Raw genomic sequence first — 26,130 nt, 5'->3', positions numbered from 1 at the left:
GCTCTTGCAGCATGGACTGACATGTTGTCCACCCAATCAAAGCATCAGAGAATACATATAGTACTGAAAGCACAAGCTACAGCTACCTAGCACTGCAGTGCATAAAATGTGGTGAGTAGTTGACTCAAAGAGAGAGAAAGACAATTTCTTCAAAATGAAGGAGAAGCAAGAGAGAGATCTAGCTATATTTCATATTTTTTTCACTTACTTAGCTAGCCAATGCAGCTATCTAGCTTAGCCTACTCAAACACATGGCTGAAACAGAGAGAGGGATGCTATGTTAGCTAGCTGGCTATGGCTATCCAACACGGGAACTCTTCCTAGTCAAGGTTTGGTTTAATTAAATTTTTGCCACTGGGGCCCGCCGGTTTAACTGCTAATCTGCCTGCTGACTGTACACTGTACTGCACAATTGTAGCGGGTTTGCTAACATGTTAGTTCTAGTAGCTATGTTGACTTGACATTAGCTAATATGGTGTCAACGAAGTAGGCTGTGCCTTAGGTTTTTTGGCCTGGTCACACAGCTGATATGTTGTGCACTGAAGTCCACAAGCGAAGGGAAATGGTAAGAGGAGGTAAGTGTGTAGATGCGAGATGGAATTATTGAACGATGAAAGGGACCACGCTGTTTGTGTGTGGCTGATATGAAAGTTAACTGTGTTTGCGTGTGATGAGGGGTGTATTCATTCTGCCAATTCTGTTGAAAAATGTTTCTTAAACGGAAGCAAACGTACGGGGAAAAACATACTTGAACTCTTGTTTGCAACTGTTGGACTAATGATGACATCCTACAGTATATCAGCTAGGTGCAGGCAAGATTGACACATTCAATACTGCCTTACACAATGTCTCCTTGATTACAAAAATGTATCTCGACATGTGCATCTGTTGTAAACTTTCCTTCATAGGCTAGGTTGCAGCAACCTCATGATGGGTGTAGGGAAAATTTGAGTAACATGTAGTAGCCTAAACCTATCGAAGTTACATTGAGCTGGGTGTATGGAATATGAATGAGAGTCATCCAATTTGCTGTAATAGAAATAAAAGGCCATGCTCATGAAAAAATGGCACAGACCGCCACTGTTGTGTAATACTGTGTCTCTCTATATATATTCTCTGGGAAGTGCTAAATATCATATAGGAAGGCTTTGTGAGTAGGAAGGAGTAGAGTATTTCTATTACAGATTATTTAACATGCCAGATTGAGTCTCAGTGGTGTAGCTGAGAAAAGCAGTGTTGTGTGTGAGTGAGGATGCAGTTTGCAGAGAGTGGGTGGATGGGTAGAGGCAGTGGAATGTACATGCACACTGATCGAGAGTGTGGTGAGGTACTGTGTACGTGGGTTTGAGGAAACAATCAGTGCAACACGCACACAAGAGATGTATTAGGTAAGAGTTTGTGATCTGTAGTGTACGTGGGTAGTGGGAAAACACATTAAAAATCACAGGAGTACACATACAGCCACCCACATTCACAGGGACAGTGATTTCAGCTCTACTCAGTGAGTGGGATTGTGGTATTCCGCACACATAGAACAGAGAGAGAAGAGAAAACAGTCCCACTACACCAAGAGGGAATTCCGCTTGAAGTAATTAGGCCAAACAAGGGCTTGTGCACATAGCAAAGTGTGCCACTGTCGCTTTCAGCCTCTGCCAGGTAGGGCAGAGTCCATACAGACCAACAAGACTGACCAATTTGACTACAGATTCGGACATTTATCCACGTTTATCCAAACGGCAAGTTTCGAAGTTGCTCCAAAGTTCCATTTCTAATTATTTTTGACACCCAGCGCAGCGTCGTTCCATTTCTCCAAACGAAATGTCGACGTGTTTTTAAGTTAAGGGTTAAGGTGTGGGATAGGGTTAAAACAGTATGTTACGAAATTCATTCTGAATGGTCAAGGGTTAAGGTTTGGGTTAAAACCGAAAAATGTGTGGGATTGAACACGAGACCATCAGATCCAGTCATGACCTTTGAATCCATTCGTAATGAATTCGGATCCAGTCATTACCTTTGGATCCATTCGTAATGAATTCGTATCCAGTCATGACCTTTGGATCCATTCGTAATGAATTCGGATCCAGTCATGGGATTACGGCCATCTGCCACCGCCATCCACAACGCCCAAGCAAACCCAGGCCTACTTGATGGTAATAGTACTCACTGTTGCCCCTAGTGGCTGGCACACACACACCTGGAAGGCAAACGGTCACCTGAGTGTTGCAACAGAGTGCTTGTCATGCACAAGCACCAGACATAAATATTGCTTGTCTACCAAGAGGTTGTGTGTGTGTGCGTGGGTGTGTGTGTGTAGAATTGGGAGCTCATCTGTAACTAACAAATCAGATGTTTTGGCAGGGCAGCTACTGTGTCTTCCTCGGATGAGATGCTCTTGCTTCACTGGTGGCCTAAATCACAGCCAAATTAATTTACTGAGAATGTCATACTGCGATACAACTGCACATCTCGTGAGCTGTTTTGCAGAAAGAGAGAGAAATGGCAAGGCAAGCAGTAGAAAAGCTAGTAAATGCTTCATATTTGACTGTGAGGCTGTGGCTGTGTGTCAGGTTTTGGGTGTCAGTGTGTCTGGTTTGTTCAGTGGTGTCCACCTTGTTAGACCCGTTCAGTCCTAACCCTCTATTCAACACAGGTTAAGGAAAACCTATCTGCACCTATCAGATATTACTAGCTGGGCTGTACTTCATTCCAAAATGTTGTCCCCTCCCTTCTGCCCTTTGCTCACCCCACCTTCCCCCGTGCTGATACAACTGGAAAGGTGAAAGCAAGATGGTGGAAAGTAGGTGTAGAAGCGAATGCGTACAGATGTTCAGTCATCTCACATCCAAAAAGGGCAGAAAGGAGGAAAGATATTTTTTGGAATTAAATAATGACTTTTAGAGGTGCAACCTATGTGTATTAGTATGCAACCTGTTGTAATATAATATGCTGATCTCCTATGTTTATTTGTGTTCATATTTTTGTGAATAATTCGCAATTTTTGCTATATCATACTGGCCGCCATTAAGTCTTTTTTTGACATGTATAGGAACAAGTTCACAACCTCACCTAACATCCTGGTATGTGATAAGGAAATGTGTGCTTACACCAAGATATGCTCATAGCCTTTCAAATCATTGACTAACCAGAGGCTTGTTAAACTAAACAGCCTGCTCACTCTAAACCTGTGTGCATCCCAAATGGCACCATATAAAACAGCCAAGTTCTATTCACAACGGTATTCAGTTGGTAAGAGACAGACATTCCGTAAATACTAGGAATAGATTGTCCACCATCTATGCGTTATCCAGACAGAAAAGAGAAATAGGCAAAAGAGATCCAAATAAAATAAAATCGAATTCCCTACATAAAATCAAATCAAATGTATTTGTCACATACACATGGCTAGCTAGGTTTCACCAGAGCCCTGCTATGGTCAAAAATTGCGCACTATGTAGGGAATCGGGTGCCTTTTGAGATGAAGACCTGGTAACTCAGGCATTTTACTCATGCTGATCCAGTAATTCCCAACAACAGTAGCTCAACACCATACAGACTCAGATATCAATTATACACACTGCATATTTTATTGCCAGTTTTGAGTACAATACAAAAATATTGGTTAGGCCCTGTTGATACATTTTAAGCATTTCATTCATTTCAAAATATAGTAATAAAATAGAGCATAATATTGTACCGTTTTACAAAAGCTTTGAATCTTCATTCCTGCATGCATGTGCATTTAAAAAAATTGCAAAGCAGATACTCATTTGCAGGACAAGCTATTCCAATCTAATCGAATGTCCATTTGTATTACATTTGTCTACTAAGTGCTCTGCTAAATGTATCAAACTCCTTGTAAAACACCCAGAGGAATCTGATTAGGGTTGGAAAGTGTTGATAACCTGGGAATTTTGGAAAAGTTTTCCATAAATCCTGGTTGGAATATTTCCAGAATCAGGAGGTATCTGAAATATTCCAACCTGGAGATCTATAAGTAAAAAAAAATTGTTTTTTATTATAAAAAGCTGAATTCTTCAACCCTACTTCCTTTGCACACTGCAGAGTAATCTGATACAGTATTCCATGAGATTCCCTTCATTCTCCACCACTATCTCTCACCTATCCTCTCACCTATCCTGTAGCTAATTGCTACTCAAATGAATGCCACATATTATGGTGATGTTTAGTACTCTGTATTTAGTTTAGCATTTACGTTTAATATTCTCACATTTAAAAGAGCTAGATATGTTTCATTAATATGTATGAAGACTGAATAAGAGCATTGCATAACTTGTGTATAGATAACAGTAGAATGGTATAAATATTTCAGTTCAAGTCTGCTTTGTACAGGTAGGGCAGGCATGCGGGTTTCCTTCAATTTTTTCATTAAAATTCAGTTTGTCAACATTCATGATGACAGACTAAGACAGCCCTCTGAAACCTTCCCTGATGGAGAAAACAGATACAGATTGTGCAACATTCTGAGACAAGACAGTCAAACTAAAACATTAAAACACACGCTCTCCCTCATTCTGAACAAAGGCTAACAGTTCAACTTTAATCAAATGTAAAAAAAACATCAAACTATTTGTGGGTTATAACCTAATTTTGCTGTCGTAACAAAAAATATCTGTGCTGTGTGATAGGACACTAATAGATATAATGCGATTTGGTTTCCGTTGCCCTAGCAACCCTCGGGTCTGTAAAACAAACATGTGCAGGAGGGAAAAGTACAAAAGTGAATGAGAGAAGAGAGGGGGATGCAAGAGAGAGGAAAGAGAGAAAAGGTTGACTGGGTCATTGCGTCGTTTTAAGAGTCTGCTCAAAAAAGGATATTCTCCCATAACAGGAGCTATTTCGATGATATAATCTGGGCCCTGCTGAACATGATGTATTATAAGAAAGTAAACTTAGCATCTAAAGTACTTTGTGGTCCAAGAAAACGTCAGGGGCCAAGATAGAAGTTAAACTGTGCGAAGGGATCATTATGACAGTGTTCAAATATAGCATAGCACCTTTAGGAAAGAAAAGCATATTGTTCAAACATACCTACAGTTCAGTACAATACAATATACTTAAACAGTCAAAAGTAGGTACATCATGTATACCAGCACTGACTGATTTTCCGTATGGTCAGTATCACAAATTGACTGTTCTGTATTAACACTGGAACAAAACATGTCAAATTAATTCATTTGAATTGACACATGATAGAACAGGGGTGTAGTCATTACGCTGATTCTGTTGCAAAACATTACGTCCGTTTACGCCAAATAACGAAAACGAGAGTTCCTACTTGACAATTTCAGGTAGGTTTGCTTGCTTTTGGTTGTTGAACACGGTAAAGGGTTTCCGTTGCAAGATGTAATGAATACACCCCAGACGTTGTGTTTTGGGATGTGAGCACATCCTGCATCTAAAATTGAAGCCAGCCTAGGCTTATGAACACAGTGCTAAAATTGATAAGGGTACTGTATGCAAAAGGCATTATGTACAGGTAAAAAATAAAGCTTACAATTACACAAAAATAGAAAAAAGCATAACGCTATTTGTGCAGTTTAAAAGCAGTTTAAAAGTATTCACATGATATTTTTGGGGGAGTGTATGATCATACGCAGTAATTTTCTAAGACTTCAAATCCCTCCAAATAGAGGAAATAAAAATCCACATCCTCATCCTCTCCTAAAGTGCTTGGTGGCCATTGTTGTAGCTACTGTAGTACTGTGAAAAGGAGAGGGAGTGGAGTAAGCTACTCTGTGGATGGATGGAAGTGTTGCCAGCCTGTGTGAATTGGCTTGATCGTGTGGGTTGCAGAGTGGAGAACAGCTTGAGTCAAGAGGAACAGGTGGAAAGAGCCGAGGCTACCCGCCCACACAGTGACACATCCAGCACAGACACACATTCACACACTAAAGGCGTCAGCATGCTTCGGTTCGACTGGAGCCTAGCCGAACGAGTGTTCTCGCATACTCGCTTAAAAAGACATTCGCTTGAAAAATGAGAAGAAAAAAAAACAGCAACATTACTGTGTGTCAATTTGAAACGCCATAGCCAGTATACGCTTCCGCAAAATAGTAAGAACTAATTCAAGATAACCCAAGAAATCTGTCATTCATTTTGACGTTTTTTTTGCAGAGATCGTAGTCGCACAATTTTACATCTAACTAAGATGCTTGGTGCAGTATTTCTCAATGAAAGAATTTGCATGAAAACGAGTCGCCTCGTTGAATGACAACAAAGACTTTATTGAAGAATCCCTATTGTTGACCAATCACCGACGAAGGGGCGTAGACTTTGGCTCCGAACTTCAGCCTGCATCCAGAAAAGAAATGCGTGTGCCCGAACAGCCGAAAAAGCCCAAAACTAACAAAAATGTCACAAAATGTCGTCATAATATATGCACAAACTTCTCCGAACTGTTTCGGCTGGGAAGCATGCGGATACCTTAACACACACACACAGACACACAATGGATTGAGGATGAAGAGGAATCAACTTATATGATTCTTCTATGTGGGTGGAGGTCCGTCGTAGCGTAGCATGATGTTGAAGGAGCGGGCAAAGTTGTTGGACAGAGAGCAGCTGGAGCCTTCGTCCATCCAGGGCAGGAAGAAGGCGAAGAGGAGTAAGGCCAACAGCAGGAGCCAGAGGGGCAGGGCCACCCGACACACACGGTACAGCAGGCCTGGAGTCTTCCCCTACAGGGAGACAATATAGAGATGTTAACACATACACTGTGTGTATATACATTTACACAAACACTCACAGACATCAATAGCTGTGAGTATGGTAATTGAACCCATCAAATCCCATTCTCATACTTTCTCTCAAATGCACATACTGTTGTACATTCCTTGTCTATACCATTAAGTGCAAGTAAATAAGTAAATAACCAGTGATTGAGGATAAACCGTAAACCCTTTTAGAGGGGCCATGTAATTATATGGGAAACAGAAATGCCTCAAATTCAACCCCAAATGACATCAAAACTAATACAAAAGTAGGTGTTTCACTCTCAGAGTATTTCTGTCTCCCATCCAACTGAATGTTAATCCAATGCACCAGACTCCCTGTACATCTGCCTCTCAATGTGGAGGAACATTCTGTGATGCTGAAATTTAAATAAATGCTTCTCATACTTGCTAGGTAATGATGCCACATTTGACTGGTTCATAATGAAACAACGTGCCAATGTCTAAAAAGGGGTAAATCTGACTGCTCAGCTACATTTTGTTGGTAGTCGGCTAGGCTTGAGAAATGTCACCACTCAAATTCATAGACAGAGTTATGGACTGACAATCCATTATAGTACAATTCTAGTTTTATGTACCAGTTTGATGTACATTTCCCAGATATCCCAGGGAGTGTTAAACTAAGTCACTTTTAAGATGACTCATACAGTAGGGTCAGTGTTCGCTCCCTAAGTAAACAAACAGTAAAGGCTCACAGCCCTTTCAATATAATCAGGGTTGTGATGGCACACACAGAGCATTAACACACACCACAGAGCAGAGTGCTCTTCCAAGTGAAGAGAGTAAATCCTCGCCCACTCTGTCCTCTCTGCACTCCACCTTTATGCTCACTCACTCAGTTCCATCAACCACCTCTCCCTCCTTCTCTCAAACTACTTTCCAGAGCACCTAGGATCGAGAGAGGAGGAAGACGAGGAAGGGCAAGAGAAAGCCTCTCAACAGGCCTGCACCTTTCCTCGTTCTACATCTACATCCAAACTCCCATCACCTCTTTAAGAATATTAGAAGATAAATACACAACGCAGAGGTCAAGAGGGAATTAACTATCAATGGAAATAGTTGTTTTTCTGTAACGGGGAACTGAAGATTAACGGGTCAGGGACACAGGAGGGGTTTCAGTCCAGGACTCATAGCTAAATGTGGCAAGTTCTCATTGGTCCAAATTATCTATACATTGTGCCTGAAACGGGATACTTGGCATTTGGCTATTGGCCCAATTATATTGGTCAACCACAGGCTAGGCTTGGGTATAAACTGCATCATGGCTCTTTATTCAGTGAAGAAAACACTGCAGACAGGGAAGAATCTACCATCTACTTCCCAGCATAAAAACTATGATTTGTTCTCTTTGAATAAATATATTTTCTCCCCCCGATTTCCTTTGGGGTCTGTGTTTTTGAAGAACAACAACTGCTAACACCTCAGTCCCAGATACTCAAACTAAACAGTCCCAATAGCAATCCATTTGACAGACAGGTGTTAAGCGCCCTTAAAGAGATCAATCAATCAATCATTGTATACAAGAGCTAAGCTAGTCAAGCACTGTTAAGCTCAACCCCCTGCCTGACAGACCTATAGATAGCTATGTTCAGAGTGAAAATTGCTCAGAGCTGTTCTAATGGGAATAGGGGTGATGAAGAGGATTATTTTATCATTTTTATGCACTTCAATTATAAATGAGACTGGTGATACATTTTTGGGTAATTCATTATCTGGTGTAAGTGAGGATTGTGTGTAGCCAGTGAAGGAGATTGCTGTTGGCCAGGGGGTTTGAGTTTGTTGGGCAGTGGAGAGGTAGAATGTAGGCCAGGTGGTGTGTGTAAATTGGAGGTGTCCTCTGCAATCTCTCATGCCATCATCTGCATGTTTGTGTTAAAGTTGACCAGGAAGTTGTTGTTGGGTTTGCCTTTTTCAGTAGATAGGAAGGTTGTAGGCCAGGGGGCACGATTATGTAAACAACCCTATGTTTATACTCCAAAGTAATGACAGGTCAGAAAGGAACTGAAACTAGCGAATGAGACCTGAAGAGTTATCTCCCTTGTTATCTCCATAGGTGTGTGTACGTGGGACAAAGGCATGTGTGAGGTACAGGAGCCATATCTACAATCATAGGATAGTGTGTACTAAGAATGCTAACAAGCACCTTTGAAACATGACTAAAATAACTAAGGGAAGTAATAACAGTCGTCTATACAGCGTGAAAATCCAAGTTATGACAGATGTAGAGACTCATAGCCCGCAAAACTAGCAACCACAATTCCTATACAGTGATTTGTGGATGGATGAGTTTCCGTGTCTTAGCGCAGATGCTGCAGTGCACTGACGTTTGTCATTGGGGTACTTTAGGCATGTACTTTTTGTCTTTGCTGTGACACTACCATATTTGTCTTTCATCTGTGTCTGCTGTTTTACTCATATCAACAACCTGGGGGTAAACTCGGTGAGCTACTCTGCTTATTTTTTTAGCATCCATGCACCTGCTGCGTTCACAGCTATATGATAGCGACAGAGAGAGAGAGCGCGAGAGAGTGAGAGCGCGAAAGAGAGCGAGAGAAAGAGAGAGAGAGCAAGAGAGAGAGAGAGCAAGAGAGAGCAAGAGAGAGAGCGAGAGAGAGAGAGCAAGAGAGAGAGCGAGAGAGAGAGAGCAAGAGAGAGAGAGCAAAGAGAGAGAGAGAGAGCAAAGAGAGAGAGAGAGCAAAGAGAGAGAGAGCAAAGAGAGAGAGAGCGCGAGTGACAAGAGACCAGATGAAGACAGAGTAGAATGAGGTTGCTCCTAGACAAGGATTTGTTATCCCTTCCCCCCTTTCTCCAAATGGTTAAGGTGATGATTGTAGAAGGGTATGCTGATCCTAGATCTGTGCCAAAAGGAAACTTATACCTAGAGCAGAGAGGACTGGGATGAGGCTGTCCACTAACTTAGCCATCAACAGATGGAGAGGAGGACAAGGTTTGAAACCAAGGCTCCAGGTACAAGTTGCCCTTAAACTGACCTCAGAACTACATCTACCTATGCGAAACATGGTGCAAATCCTCTGGAATTTTGTGTAATATCGAGGGCTCCCACGCTCCACCAAAGGTGGGGGGGAGAGAGAGAGAGAAAAAAAGAGAGAAAGAGAGAGAAAGAGAGACCTGATGGGGGGCGAGGGAGGGAGTGACGGAGCATGGCATTGCTTAATCTCTTCTCCACCCAGTCTGGTCTCAAAGACTAGATGTAACTAAGTAAATGTAAATCCGGGACACTCAAATTAGTAAAATATGTTACGTTTGATATGGTTACATAACACAGAAGGTTACTTAAGGTAAAAACGAAAGGAGGGTGGTTGATCGGTGTGGGCGTACAACGCAAACATCTAGCAACCCAAAGGTTGCGTGTTCGTGTACCATCAGTACTTCATTACCCTTTTAGCTAATTTGCAACTACTTAGCATGTTAGCTAACCCTTCCACGAACCCTAATCATTTTAGCTAACCCTTCCCCTAACCCTTTAACCTAACTCCTTACATTTACCCTATCTAACTTTTGCCACCTAGCTAATGTTAGCCACAACAAATTGGAATTCGTAAAATATTTTACGTTTGGGAATTCAAAATAATGGTACATTTTGCAAATTCGTAACGTATCATAAGAATTGTAATTCATAACATATCATACGAAATGGATGATGGACATCCAAAAATTAAGATATACCATACGAAACAATTCATATAGTAAATGTAGTGTCCTGAATTTACATACAGAATAACACAGAATGCTCTGAGACCAGGTTGCTCCACCCCACTGGGCTGCCAAATTAACTGGGGTTTGTTGGAGACAGCAGGCTTGACTTGGTGCCAGTCTTGGGTGGTCAGACAAGTGGCCCTAGAGCTGTGTTTTCTAAGCCCAGAGGAGTGGGGAGGCTCAAAGACTCCCCTGAAGAGGGACTTTTACTGTTTTTAAACTCTCTGGAGCAGTCCCACTCCTGGCATGTTTTCTTTCTAAATAGGACAAAGACAGACAAACCCATGCAGACAAACCCATGCAGACAAACCCATGCAGACAAACCCATGCAGACAAACCCATGCAGACAAACCCATGCAGACAAACCAATGCAGACAAACCCATGCAGACAAACCCATGCAGACAAACCCATGCAGACAAACCAATGCAGACAAACCAATGCAGACAAACCAATGCAGACAAACCCATGCAGACAAACCCATGCAGACAAACCAATGCAGACAAACCAATGCAGACAAACCAATGCAGACAAACCAATGCAGACAAACCCATGCAGACAAACCCATGCAGACAAACCAATGCAGACAAACCCATGCAGACAAACCCATGCAGACAAACCAATGCAGACAAACCAATGCAGACAAACCCATGCAGACAAACCCATGCAGACAAACCAATGCAGACAAACCAATGCAGACAAACCAATGCAGACAAACCAATGCAGACAAACCCATGCAGACAAACCCATGCAGACAAACCAATGCAGACAAACCAATGCAGACAAACCCATGCAGACAAACCAATGCAGACAAACCAATGCAGACAAACCCATGCAGACAAACCCATGCAGACAAACCCATGCTGTAGCAATATATGTGTTCCAAAGCCCGCAGCTTGGACCACCAGATCACACGTTTTTCCAGTTTGAACTATACTGAATATTAAAAGGAATGCTTTTTTTTGTGTTTTTTTTTTGACACAAGCTCTGAGCTGGATTGATAACTGTACCTTAGCTGTCCTGGTGTGTTCCTCCTGTCCAGCAGCACTTGCACCCTAATGGAAATAAACCCAGAAAACTATACTGTGAAAAAAAATACTGTAAAACTATGCTTTATACAGTACAGTTCAGTCAGACCATGACCTAACAATGATGATACACTGCACCCTTGTGGTAGACCAATGTATCATCTCTTTATTATGGGATACTCTTCAATGCGCTCTGCTGCATGGACATTTTACACAGCATCAGAGGTCACCAACCTTTCCTTAAGTCAAGATCACTTTCGAGTCAAAATGCAAACCGTGACCTACCACTCAGATTGTTTAAAAACATGACTTGAAAAATGTAAGACTATGCAACATTAACCAATTAAAAAGAGCTCTGTCGCAACAAGGTTTGTGCAGTAGGTTATAGGTCCAATACATGGCTATGCTTGAATTGCCCTGCCAGTGTTGTTCTTCTCAGACCATTTTGAAATTATATATTTTTAAAATGTTGGTATATGATCAAACTGGTAATAGATCATTTGTTGTATTAATTGTGATGCACAGCTGAGTGCGCATAAAATATACATACTTTATTTTTACTGGACTGATGGCCTGCATCTGATGGTCTATCATTCTAAGGGTTTCCATTACTGGTACTATGTTCTACATTGTACACACACACCAATTGTTTTAGGGTAGTTTTACCCCTTTTTGTGTTATGGGAGTAGTAATCAGGAGTCGAAGGTCGAGAGCCATGCGTCCTCCGAAACACGACACCACCAAGCCGCACTGCTTCTTCACACACTGCCCGGTTAACCCGAAAGCCAGCCGACACAGGAAACACCATGCAGCTGCCGACCGAAGTCAGCGTGCATGTGCCCACCACAAGGAGCCACTAGAGCTCATGGGGCTCCCAAACCCAGATCTGTAGTGACGCAGTGCCTTATACCGCTGTGCCACTCGGGAGGCCCTATCGTTGTTTTATTAACAGAAATGTTTGGTGATCGACTAGGAATTCCTTGGAGTTGGTGACCACTGCCCTATATAGTGCACTACTTTTGACGAGAACCATATAGATCCTGGTCAAAAATAGTGCACTATAAAGGGAATAGGGTGCCATTTGGGAGGCACAATACAATGTATACAGCATCTCTTACCTTGACATTCAACAGAGCCTTGAGGTCTCCTACATCCTTCAGTTTGGACTTGTAGAGCATCCAGCGATAACGTATCTCCTCCATACCCACATCCTCAGCCCAGTGGTCAGCCCCGTCCCCGGCTCCGGATGCAGCCGCCCCAGACATCAGCAGTAGCTGGAACTGCTCCTGACCCCAGCCCACACTGGACCTCAAAGTCTGTGGGAAAGAGAGCGGGAGAGAGAGAGAGGAGGAGGAGAGAAGAGGCAAGTGAACAACAGGGGGATGGAGAATGAAGAAGACTAAACAGTTGCATATGGCTGAGGGGTAAGCAGAGGAATTGTTGCATAAAGTAATAACAATAAGCAGTGTGTGTGTGTAATGTCTACACGGGATCTTTGCACAGAAGAATAGCTACAGCAGTAAATACTGAAGGAATACTTAACCCTTTTTCTCTACTGAAACCACAGCAGCACATACATACTGTATATCCCCAAACAAAGAAGCAAACATCTTCAAACCCCTTTCTGCATTGATTCAATGTCTGCTGACATTAAGGCATGCTTTGTGCTCTGTTATCCTATCCTGACAAAAACATTCCAACCACTAACATGGCCTGCTAGCATCCCAAATGGCACCCTATTTACTATATAGTGCACTATTTGGGGCCAGTGCCCTATATCAAAAGTATATATAGAGAATACACCCAGATGTCAATTCAATGTCTATTTCACGTTGGAAATTTCATTGAAATGACGTAGAAACGCTGATTCAACCAGTGTGTGTCAAGTGGGTAGGGTGGCATTTAGGACACAACCTGTCTGACTGTCAGGCAGCTTCTGGTTGGGATGTAAGTGTACTGGCCGTCAGTACAGCTGCCAAAAGTTATTTTAGCCGTCTAGAGGAACGCTGGAAGGGTTGCGGTGTGTATCTGGGGTGTGTATTTGTTAGGGCCTTGCTGTAAGGTATGTTTCTACCTAGCCCAGTAATAAACTAATGGAGCCTAACACAACTCCTTATAGTCCAAGGACCTTACATGCTCTGTTTGGCAAATTGGCTCTGGCAGCCAAAACAGCCAAATCCTCTGAAACGTAAATTGATTCTCAACTGCGGTACGGTTCTAGAAATAAAGCCTTCTACTTTCTTATCACATCAGAATAATTTCACAAATAGACACTTACTGTACACTGTTTCAACCAGTTTTAACACAGTTGCAGCCAACAGTATTTTTCAGTGACAACACGTTTGCCGCATCCGCCTTCTGTTTACACACAGGTGTTCGGAGACGTATATAGCTACGTCAGTAAACATGCGCTGTAACATGGAAATATGGATGCGGGAACCCCAATCAGCCCTATAAGGGTGTAGTAATTTAACCTTTTGTTTTTTGAAAATTATTTCTCGCTAATATGAAAGATGCTATGTTTCCAAAACCGTACAGCAAGTGATCGGGGCTCTTAAAGAAACTCCGCCGGCCAGAAGATTATTTTCGACCATCCTAGAGCTTTGTTTGGTGCACTCTGAACATAACATCCTCCAGAAGTTCTCACAAAGCATGTATATTACTGACAAAGTAACTTGTTTTAAGCCAACCCTGATGTCCTAGCCGTGTCTGAATCCTGGCATAGGAAGGCCACCAAAAATTCTGAAATTTCCAACCCCAATTACAACATTTTCCGAACTGCTAAAAGGGGGCGGAATTGCAATCTACTGCAGAGATAGCCTGCAGAGTTCTGTCATACCATCCAGGTCTATGCCCCTTTTAAAGATCCATTTCTCCAGAAATACAGTGCCTTGCGAAAGTATTCGGCCCCCTTGAACTTTGCGACCTTTTGGCACATTTCAGGCTTCAAACATAAAGATATAAAACTGTATTTTTTGTGAAGAATCAACAACAAGGGGGACACAATCATGAAGTGGAACGACATTTATTGGATATTTCAAACCTTTTTAACAAATCAAAAACGGAAAAATTGGGCGTGCAAAATTATTCAGCCCCTTTACTTTCAGTGCAGCAAACTCTCTCCAGAAGTTCAGTGAGGATCTCTGAATGATCCAATGTTGACCTAAATGACTAATGATGATAAATACAATCCACCTGTGTGTAATCAAGTCTCCGTATAAATGCACCTGCACTGTGATAGTCTCAGAGGTCCGTTAAAAGCGCAGAGAGCATCATGAAGAACAAGGAACACACCAGGCAGGTCCGAGATACTGTTGTGAAGAAGTTAAAAGCCGGATTTGGATACAAAAAGATTTCCCAAGCTTTAAACATCCCAAGGAGCACTGTGCAAGCGATAATATTGAAATAGAAGGAGTATCAGACCACTGCAAATCTACCAAGACCTGGCCGTCCCTCTAAACTTTCAGCTCATACAAGGAGAAGACTGATCAGAGATGCAGCCAAGAGGCCCATGATCACTCTGGATGAACTGCAGAGATCTACAGCTGAGGTGGGAGACTCTGTCCATAGGACAACAATCAGTCGTATATTGCACAAATCTGGCCTTTATGGAAGAGTGGCAAGAAGAAAGCCATTTCTTAAAGATATCCATATGTTGTTTAAAGTTTGCCACAAGCCACCTGGGAGACACACCAAACATGTGGAAGAAGGTGCTCTGGTCAGATGAAACCAAAATTGAACTTTTTGGCAACAATGCAAAATGTTATGTTTGGCGTAAAAGCAACACAGCTCATCACCCTGAACACACCATCCCCACTGTCAAACATGGTGGTGGCAGCATCATGGTTTGGGCCTGCTTTTCTTCAGCAGGGACAGGGAAGATGGTTCAAATTGATGGGAAGATGGATGGAGCCAAATACAGGACCATTCTGGAAGAAAACCTGATGGAGTCTGCAAAAGACCTGAGACTGGGACGGAGATTTGTCTTCCAACAAGACAATGATCCAAAACATAAAGCAAAATCTACAATGGAATGGTTCAAAAATAAACATATCCAGGTGTTAGAATGGCCAAGTCAAAGTCCAGACCTGAATCCAATCGAGAATCTGTGGAAAGAACTGAAAACTGCTGTTCACAAATGCTCTCCATCCAACCTCACTGAGCTCGAGCTGTTTTGCAAGGAGGAATGGGAAAAAATGTCAGTCTCTCGATGTGCGATCTTAACGATCACTGCCTCATTGCCTGCGTCCGTTCGTTATGGGTCTGCAGTCAAATGACCACCTCATTACTGTCAAACGCTCCCTAAAACACTTCTGCAAGCAGGCCTTTCTAATTGACCTGGCCCAGGTATCCTGGAAAGATATTGACCTCATCCCGTCAGTAGAGGATGCCTGGTTGCTATTTAAAAGTTTTTTCCTCACAATCTTCAAATAAGCATGCCCCTTACAAAGTAGAACTAAGAACAGATATAGCCCTTGGTTCACTCCAGACTTGACTGACCTTGACTCGCACAAAAACACCCTCTGGCGTATTGCACTAGCTTCGAATAGCTCCCGCGATATGTAACCTTTCAGGGAAGTCAGGAACCAATACACACAGTCAGTTAGGAAAGCAATGGCTAGCTTTTTCAAACAGAAATTTGTATCCTGCAGCACTAATTCCAAATAGTTTTGGGACACTGTAAAGTCCATGGAAAATAAGAGTACCTCCTCCCAGATGCCATCTGCACTGAGACTAGGAAACACTGTCACCACTGATGAATCCACGATATTTTCAATAAACATTTCTCTACGGCTGGCCATGCCTTCCACCTTTCCATCCCGGCCAACAGCTCTGCAACCCCCGCTGCAACTGGCCCAAACCCCCCCGCTTCTCCTTCACCCAAATCCAGATAGCTGATGTTCTGAAAGAGCTGCAAAATCTGGATCCCTAGAAATCAGCTGGGCTAGGCAATCTGGACCCTCTCCCTAAAATTATCTGCCGCCATTGTTGCAACCCCTATTACTAGTCTGTTCAACCTCTCTTTTGCATCGTCTGAGATTCCTAAAGATTCCTCTCCAAAGGGGGAGACACTCTAGACCCAAACTGTTACAGACCTACATCAATCCTGCCCTGCCTTTCTAAAGTCTTCGAAAGCCAAGTGAACAAACAGATCACTGAGCATTTCGAATCCCACCGTACCTTCTCCTCTATGCAATCTGGTTTCCGAGCTGGTCACGGGTGCACCTCAGCCACGCTCAAGGTCCTAAACGATATCATAACCTCCACTGATAAAAGACAGTACTGTGCAGCCGTCTTCATCGACCTGGTCAAGGCCTTCGACTCTGTCAATCACTGCATTCTTATCAGCAGACTCAACAGCCTTGGTTTCTCTAATGACTGCCTCACCTGGTTCACCAACTACTTCTCAGATAGAGTTCAGTGTGTCAAATTGGAGGGCCTGTTGTCCAGACTTCTGGCAGTCTCTATGGGGGTGCCACAGGGTTCAATTCCCAGGCCGACTCTTTCCTCTGTATTTATCAATGATGACACTCTTTCTGCGGGTGATTCTTTGATCCACCTCTACACAGATGACACCATTGTGTATACATCTTGGCCCTTCTTTAGACATTGTGTTAACAAACCTCCAAACGAGCTTCAACGCCATACAAGACTCTTTCCTTGGCCTCCAACTGCTCTTAAATGCTAGTAAAACTAAATGTATGCGCTTCAACCGATCGCTGCCCACACCCACCCACCCGACTAGCATCACTACTGAGGACAGTTCTGACTTAGAATATGTGGACAACTATAAATACCTAGGTGTCTGGCTAGACTGTAAACTCTCCTACCAGACTCACATTAAGCATCTCTAATCCAAAGTTAAATCTAGAATTGGCTTCCTATTTCGCAACAAAGCCTCCTTCACTCATGCTGCCAAACATACCCTCGTAAAACTGACTATCCTGCAGATCCTAGACTCCGGGCAATGATATTTACAAAATAGCCTCAAACACTCTCCTCAGCAACCTGGATGTAGTCTATCACAGTGCCATCCATTTTGTCACCAAAATGACAAATACTACCTACCACTGCGACCTGTATGCTCTCGTTGGCTGGTCCTCGCTACATATTCGTCGCCAAACCCACTGGCTCCAGGTCATCTATAAGTCTTTGCTACGTAAAGCTCCGCCTACACCAGCTCACTGGTCACCATAGCAACACCCACCCATAGTACGTGCTCCAGCAGGTATATTTCATTGGTCATCCCCAAAGCCAACACCTACTTTCCTTCCAGTTCTCTGCTGCCAATGACTGGAACGACTTGCAAACCCCCCCCCCCTCACTAACCTTAAGCGTTAGCTGTCAGAGCAGCTTACTGATCGCTGCAGCTGTACACAGCCCATCTGTAAATAGCCCATCCAACCAACTACTTACCTCATCCCCATATTTGTTTTTCTGCTCTTTTGCACACCAGTATTTCTACTTGCACATCCTCATCTGCACATATATCACTCCAGTGTAAATAGATAAATTGTAATTACTTTGCCACTATTGGCCTGTTTATTGCCTTGCTTCATTTGCACACACTGAATACAGATTTTCTATTGTGTTACTGACTGTACATTTGTTTATCCCAGGTGTAACTCTGTTGTTTTTGTTGCACTGCTTTGCTTTATCTTGGCCAGGTCGCAGTTGTAAATGATAACTTGTTCTCAACTGGCCTACCTGGTTAAATAAAGTTGAAATCAATGTTTAAATTTTTTAAAAGTCTAACCATAAGATGGCCACAGCACTTGAGTACCTCATTATTTCTGTGTGAATATAAACAGGAGTGGAATACTGTATATTTCTGAGAGAATTCATTAGCACCAACCTTGAGTGTGTTCTGCCTGATCTTGAGTTCTCTGGTGCTCAGCGGTCCCTTGGTGTTGAGAATCCCTGAAAGAGTATCGTTTTCCTTCTGTAGCCAGGCCTCAAAAATCCTCCTCCTGTCCTCGTACTCCGCTGCACTCAGAGCTGACCCTGGATCTGCCTGAAGGACCACAACAACAACTTACTTGAGGTGATATTTCACAAAAGAGAATCAGTTACCTAATTTTCTAAATATTCTGGTTTATAACGGAAGTGTAATATCAGTTAATGAGAATATTGAGTGATGAGTCAATTACTTTTAAGAAAAGGTTGACGACATCCGCTCCTCATTCACTCAGCCTATTGAGTCCACTGGTCCCACTTAGACAGAACTAACATCTTTTTCCATCCTGCGACTAGTGATGTCCAGCCACCCGACAACATCCCCTCCTCCAGACCATCTCTGGAGACCTTCTCCCATTCCTCACTTCCCTCATCAACTCATCCCTGAACACTGGCTGCGTCCCCTGCAACTTCAAGATGGCCAGAGCCGCTCCTCTGCCCAAGAAACGAACACTCGACCCTTCCGATGTCAAAAACTACAGACAGATATCCCTTCTTTATTTTCTTCCCAAAACACTTGAGCATGCTGTCACTCACCAACTTGTTATCTCTCTCAGAACGATCTTCATCCTAACCAGTCTGGCTTCAAATTGGGTCACTCAACTGAAACTGCTCTCCTCTGTGTCACAGAGGCTCTCTGCTCTGCCAAAGCTGACTCTTTCTCCTCTGTTCTCATCCTCCTAGATCTATCCTCTGCCTTCGACACCGTGAAACATCAAATCCTCCCCTCCACCTTCTCAGGGCTGTGCGTACATCTCAGGCTCTGCACACTCCTGGATTGCATTCAACCTGGCAGGTCGCGCCTGTCAGGTGGCATGGAGAGGACCATGGTGCGTGCCTACAGAGCAGCAAGGGGAACTGCCCCTCCCTACCTTCAGGCTATGCTCAAACCTCACATCTCAACCCGAGCACTCCAGTCTGCCACCTCCGGTCTGTTGGCCGTCCCACCCCTACAGGAGGTCAGCTCCTGCCTAGCCCAGTCAAAGCTCTTCTCTGTCCTGGTCCCCCAATAGTGGAACCAGCTTCTCTCTGATGCTAGGACAGAAGAGTCCCTTCCCATATTCCCGAAAACGTCTGAAACGTACATCTTCAAAGAGTATCTTAAATAAGAAATCCCCCCCCCCCGTCCAAAAAACAAAACTTAAATTTGTCTTTTCCTACTAGCACTGACTTTGCTGATAACTTCTGTATTGAGGAAAAATTTGCTAATACGACTGTGATATGTGGTTGTCTCACCTAGCTATCTTAAGATGAATGCACTAACTAAGTCACTCTGGATAGCAGCGTCTGCTAAATGACTAAAATGTCAAATGTTGTTATAAACCGGGGTGTTCAAGCCCTGAATGCTGATTGGCTTAAAGCTGTGTTATGTCAGACCGTATACATGGGTATGACAACCCCAAAAATATTTTTACTGTTCTAATTATGTTTGTATCCAGTTTATAATAGCAATAAGGAACCTTGGGGATTTGTGGTATATGGCCAATATACCCCGACTAACGGCTGCATCCTGTATCCGCATTGCGTCATCCATAAGAACAGCCCTTAGGGGTGGTACATTGGCCATATACCACACCCCCTCATGCCTTAATGCTTACAGTGGAGCAAAAAAGTATTTAGTCAGCCACCAATTGTGCAAGTTCTCCCACTTAAAAAGATGAGAGAGGCCTGTAATTTTCATCATAGGTACACTTCAAGAAAAAAAAAAAAAATCCAGAAAATCACATTGTAGGATTTTTTATGAATTCATTTGCAAATTATGGTGGAAAATAAGTATTTGGTCACCTACAAACAAGCAACATTTCTGGCTCTCACAGACCTGTAACTACTTCTTTAAGATGCTCCTCTGTCCTCCACTCATTACCTATATTAATGGCACCTGTTTGAACTTGTTATCAGTATAAAAGAAACCTGTCCACAACCTCAAACCGTCACACTCCAAACTCCACTATGGCCAAGACCAAAGAGCTGTCAAAGGACAAAACAAAATTGTAGACGTGCACCAGGCTGGGAAGACTGAATCTGTAATAGGTAAGCAGCTTGGTTTGAAGAAATCAACTGTGAGAGCAATTATTAGGAAATGGAAGACATACAAGACCACTGATAATCTCCCTCGATCTGGGGCTCCACGCAAGATCTCACCCTGTGGGGTCAAAATGATCACAAGAACGGTGAGCAAAAATCCCAGAACCACACGGGGGGACCTAGTGAATGACCTGCAGAGAGCTGGGACCAAAGTAACAAAGCCTACCATCAGCAAGGGCATTGAAGATGAAACGTGGCTGGGTCTTTCAGCATGACAATGATCCCAAACACACCGCCCGGGCAATGAAGGAGTGGCTTCGTAAGAAGCATTTCAAGGTCCTGGAGTGGCCTAGCCAGTCTCCAGATCTCAACCCCATAGAAAATCTTTGGAGGGAGTTGAAAGTCCGTGTTGTCCAGCAACAGCCCCAAAACATCACTGCCCTAGAGGAGATCTGCATGGAGGAATGGGCCAAAATACCAGCAACAGTGTGTGAAAACCTTGTGAAGACTTACAGAAAACGTTTGACCTCTGTCATTGTCAACAAAGGGTATATAACAAAGTATTGAGATAACTTTTGTTATTGACCAAATACTTATTTTCCACCATCATTTGCAAATAAACTAATTAAAAATCCTAATGTGATTTTCTTGATTTTTTTCTCATTTTGTCTGTCATAGTTGAAGTGTACCTATGATGAAAATTACAGGCCACTCATCTTTTTAAGTGGGAGAACTTGCACAATTGGTAATTATACCATGCCCATTTGAAGTTGAAATTATTTTATTAACTAGAAAATAATGAGTATGTGATTGTGAGTTAATAGAATCATTGTAGATAGTAAACCGTACCCTGGTGTGTTGACTTGAGCTCTGTAGCCCTCCAAAAGTTTTTCTAGCAAAGCCTTGGTCCATGACTGGATCCTCCATCTTTGTCTTGATCAGGGTGAAGGACCCTCTGTGTCGCGGGTGTCCCCCTCCACTTCCACTCTGGTCTCCCATTTCACTTGTTCCCTCTCTATAGCTGCTTCTGCTGCCCTGACTATGACCTTGCCCTAACCCCACATCTACCTCCATGGCCACAGGTTCAGCCACACCTCTGGACCTCTGCTCATCCACCCACTCCTCTGTCCGCCCGCTACTGCTGGACCCAGACGCCCCGACTACCACCACTCCGCTACTCCTAGAGCCTGATCCCTCCATCACACCGCTACCTGTAAAATCAGAACCCCCCACCACTCCGCTACTCCTGGACCCAGAGCCCCCCACCACTCCGCTACTCCTGGACCCAGAGCCCCCCACCACTCCACACTGGGGGCTTCTGCCTCCTGTGTGGCCTGATGAGTTTATCCCTGTGGTTTCCCCTCTGGTCTTCCCCTCTCCTCCCTGACTATACCCCCCTCTCCAGGCAATGGAGTCCACCTCCTCAACGCCAAAGCTGTGCTCACCGCCACCCTTCTCCCTGCAATTGCCACTGTTTTCAATCCCACTGCCCTGTCCCGGTCTCTGACTGCTTCCTTGGCTTAACGCCCTTGGACCCTGTTGACCACTGCCCTCTCTCTCCCCATGTTCAGAGAGATCCATATCCTCCACACTGCCCTCGAACCCTCCCTTGACCCACACACCCTCTTCTGCTCTAAAACTTGCCCCTTCGCTTTGCTCCATCCTTGCCCCTGACCCTGTTCTTCCCCCTCTCCCAGACCCTGATCCATAGCTCTGAGAGACCCAGACACCATGGTCCTCTCCTGGGGATCCCTCTGGAGCACCCTCCCTCCTGCTGCTGGAGCCTCTTCCTTTGATCAGGTCTCCTCCCTCCCCAGGAAAGAGCTCCCTAGCTGGGCCTGTCAACTCCCCAGCCTGACCTCTCACCCTCTGGATGTCTAAGTCATGGTCCTCAGAGGAGCTGTGCCCATTCAGCAGCCTGGGAATGGAACAGCAGACAGTCAGTAACTGAAGGAATCTCTTAGGATTGGTGTGTAATTGGCCGCATTAAAAACTTTTCACCCAGATGCAGGGACAGCATGTGCAACATATGGACTTCTTTGTAGAAGGCTATGGTTGGTAAAGTTTCGGAGATAGATGTGCACAAGCCATATAAGGTTGTTGAGAACCTTCACTGAAACACACTAAACTAGAGATGAAGTAGCATTAGTGGTAATGGTACTAGAGTAGTCCTCCCATAGAGACACTATCATTCACAAGGGTGGATGATTCGATACATGTGCAAAGCTCTAGAATGTGATGATAATAGCAGCCATCTTTGTCAAGCATAGTTGTTGATTCCAAAGTTCTATATCTAATTCTAAGAGTTTTCCGTCAAGCCCGCTATAGCGTAATGTACCTGAAGAGGTTGAGGCTGAGGTCATGCAGGGCCATCCAGGACTCTCTCAGGCGCTTCATGTCCCTGAGGATGTGTACTCGTCCCTCCTCGGAGGTCCTCTTCAGCACCCCCTGGCCCTCCACCTCTGTCTGGTGCAGCTGCAGCTCCTTCTCTGGGAACTCACCTAGTGCCCTCTACAGGACCGGAGGAGGAATAACACAGGATGGGACGTGACATATTAACTACATGCAAGTTCAGCACTGGACAGAGTAACAGTTTATTTCCCATAACTCTTTGTCAGTAGAGAACATTTTATTAAAAAAATTTTAACACAGGATATCCTCTCCATAGTAGTCCAGTGCCTAGTCATGTTTGTCTATCTTCATCAAAACAGCCATAATCAGTGCCACATAACAGATGTGTGGTATGTCAGTACCTCAGCTTCATGCTGTCTGTTGTCCACGCTCCACTCCCCAGCAGAACTGCGGTAGGACTCCAGCTTCTGCCTCATAATCATCAGCCACTTCTCTACATTCAGCAGGCTCTCATGGAAACTCTCGTGCTCCCTGATGCTCTCCTCACTCTCGTTCCCCTTCACCTGCCACACACAAACGTTAATATCAAAAGATATACACTCAGTGCCGGTTTATTAGGTACACCCATCTAGTACCGGGGTGGACCCCGCCCCTTGCCTCCAGAACAGCCTGAATTATTTGGGGCATTCTACAAGGTGTCATAAATATTCTACAGGGATGTTGGTCCATGCTGACGCAACAGAATCACATAGTTGCTGCAGATTGGACGGCGGTACATTCATGCTGCTAACAGCCCGTTCCATCTCAACCCAAAGATGCTCTGTTCAGTTGAGGTCTGGGGACTGCGAAGGCCACTCAAGTAAACTGAAGTCGCTGTTAATGTTCCAGGTAATGTTTTTCCACTGCTCATTTGTCCAGTGTTGGTGATTGCGTTGGTTTTGGTGATCGTGTGCCCACTGGAGCCGCTTCTTCTTGTTTTTAGCTGACAAGAGTGGAACACAATGTGGTCGTCTGCTGCAATAGCCCATCCATGACAAGGATTGACGAGTTGTGCCTTCCGAGATGCTGTTCTGCGCTGTTATTTGTCTGTTGTGGCCTGCCTGTTAGCTTGCACGATTCTTGCCATTCTCCTTCGACCTCTCTCATTAACGAGCTGTTTGCGCCCATTTTGTTTTTCACACCCTTCTCAGTAAACCCTAAACACTGTCATGCGTGAAAAGCCCAGGAGGTCGGCCGTTTCTGAGATAATGGATGCGGCGTGCCTGACATTGACGATCGTACCACGCCCAAAGTCGCTTAGGTCACTCGTTTTGCCCATTCTAACATTCAATCGAACAGTAACTGAATGCCTCGATGCCTGCCTGCTTTATATAGCAAGTCACAGGACTCACTGTCTGAAGGTGAGTGTATAACAAAACTCACACAGGGATACACAACACATTAAGCAAATGAAATCACATGCTAAAATATTACTTCACAAATACACAGATTGATGAATAGGAAATGTTATTAATTTCAAAAGCAATTTTTTGCCCCTAAAGTATCATATTTTTCAAAACTTCTGCTTAGTCAAATCCTTCCATTCTTACCCGGACTGCCTTGTATAGGTTCCTCCAGTCCCCATACAGTCTCTCAGACCGGGTCTTGTTAGTGGAGCTGGATGACACCAGAGTCTCCAGAGCTGTGATGTGGGCCTCACAGTCCTCCAAGTCCTTCTTGATCCCCTGAGAGACACAAAGCAACTTTATGAATGCTTTATACATGCTTATATGTTCTAAATGAGTCTCATAGGACCCCCTGGACACAGGCTCAATCTCAATTCATCTATCCTCAATTCCTTGCTTCCTTGCCAACCATATTGGAGGAGAAGGTCACTCCACTCGAACCTTCTCCAATGCCTTTGAGAAGGAGGTGAGGAGAGAGGATGCAAGGAAAGATTAATTGAGAATGAGCCACAGGTTAAGAATGTAGTAAGTGACCCACCCGTAGCTGGTCTGACTGGCTCTTCTTGGCCAGTATGTCTGGTTGGAGGATGTCTGCTGAGATCAGTCTGTCTCTCAGGAGGGTCAGCTTGCTCCTGATTGACTCGTAGGCGTCGCCAAAGTCCTTCGTCCTCGAGATCAAACCCTAAGGACATACGTAAGCAATAAGGCACGAGGGGGTGTGGTATATGGCCAATATACCACGGTTAAGGGCTGTACGACGCAACGCGGAGTGCCTGGATACACCCCTTAGCCGTGGTATATTGGCCATATACCACAAACCCCCGAGGTATCTTATTGCTATTATAAACTGGTTACCAACATAATTAGAACAAAAATACATATTTTTCTCATACCCGTGGTATACGGTCTGATATACCACAGCTGTCAGCCAATCAGCATTCAGGGCTCGAACCACCCAGTTTATAACAAAAATTACATTCCATCCCAAATGGCACCCCATTCCCTAATAATGACCTACATATGACCAGAGCCCAATGACACACACACGAACGCACTCACACACCTGCAGTCTTCCCTTCCTCTGCAGAAGCTGGCTGTGCAGTAGCTCTCGGTTCTTCACGGCGGCGTTGAGCTCCGTCAGTAGACTCTCTGCTCTGTCAGAGCCAAACACTGAAACCAGCAGATCTCTCTTCACCTGCAGCAGACTCAACCGCTCTTGCAGCTGTAGACTTTGCATCATCAACCTCTGTAGGGGGATAGAAAGAAATAGAGGAAACAAAGACAGAAAAAAAAGTAGAAATATGTGCCTCGGGGCATCTAAATCACACATTCCTCTGTGTCAACGAAAAGCAAGCATGATCCTCAGATGTCTCTTTTTCATAGATCAGGAAATGATTGAACTCCCTGACCTGTGCTTTCAGTATTCCCATGTCTGGAGGGGAGGAGGTTATATAGGGAAAGCAATAGATTCAATTTAATGATGGAGAAGGCTCAAATGGCAGTCTCTTCCATATATAGTACACTACTTTTGACACCCTATTCCATATATAGTTCACTACTTTTGACCACAGCCCTATGGGCCCTGATCAAAAGTAGTGCACTAAACAGGGAATAGGGTGCCATTTCGGACACGGCCCAAGCCAATCTCTGTCAAGTACTGTCTGTCTGTAGGGCTGAATGGATTTCCATAGCTGACCTAATTAAGGTACCATGACTACAGTATATCATTATTACAGTGGAGGTCTCCAGGCCTTGAGTGCCACAGCGACTACAAGTTTGGTTTCTGGTTTAGCTGCTTGATTGATGGGATTGAAGGTCACCTTTTCTCGATGCATTTTACAGTGTTGAATTAGCTG

General features: G+C 43.9%; 1 protein-coding gene across 2 annotated transcripts in view; it reads right to left on the bottom strand.

The window, feature by feature from the left end:
* Positions 1–3,561: 3,561 nt before the first annotated feature.
* Positions 3,562–26,130, bottom strand: part of syne3 (spectrin repeat containing, nuclear envelope family member 3) — a 45,294-nt gene continuing 22,725 nt past the window's right edge. For both annotated transcript variants that reach the window (XM_031828667.1, XM_031828668.1), the window contains 10 exons: positions 25,338–25,520; positions 24,813–24,956; positions 24,419–24,553; positions 23,231–23,392; positions 22,816–22,988; positions 21,327–22,395; positions 18,352–18,510; positions 12,614–12,811; positions 11,478–11,522; positions 3,562–6,698 (listed from right to left, as the gene is read on the bottom strand). In XM_031828667.1, the coding sequence (XP_031684527.1) occupies positions 6,510–6,698; positions 11,478–11,522; positions 12,614–12,811; positions 18,352–18,510; positions 21,327–22,395; positions 22,816–22,988; positions 23,231–23,392; positions 24,419–24,553; positions 24,813–24,956; positions 25,338–25,520 (2,457 nt within the window). In that variant the 3' untranslated portion in view covers positions 3,562–6,509. The remainder of the gene's footprint in view (positions 6,699–11,477; positions 11,523–12,613; positions 12,812–18,351; positions 18,511–21,326; positions 22,396–22,815; positions 22,989–23,230; positions 23,393–24,418; positions 24,554–24,812; positions 24,957–25,337; positions 25,521–26,130) is intronic.

This window comes from Oncorhynchus kisutch, linkage group LG7 (assembly GCF_002021735.2).
Source record: "Oncorhynchus kisutch isolate 150728-3 linkage group LG7, Okis_V2, whole genome shotgun sequence".
Classification (NCBI taxonomy): domain Eukaryota; kingdom Metazoa; phylum Chordata; class Actinopteri; order Salmoniformes; family Salmonidae; genus Oncorhynchus; species Oncorhynchus kisutch.
The sequence above is the reverse complement of the archived record's forward strand: the minus strand, read 5'-3'. Positions and strand labels throughout refer to the sequence as shown.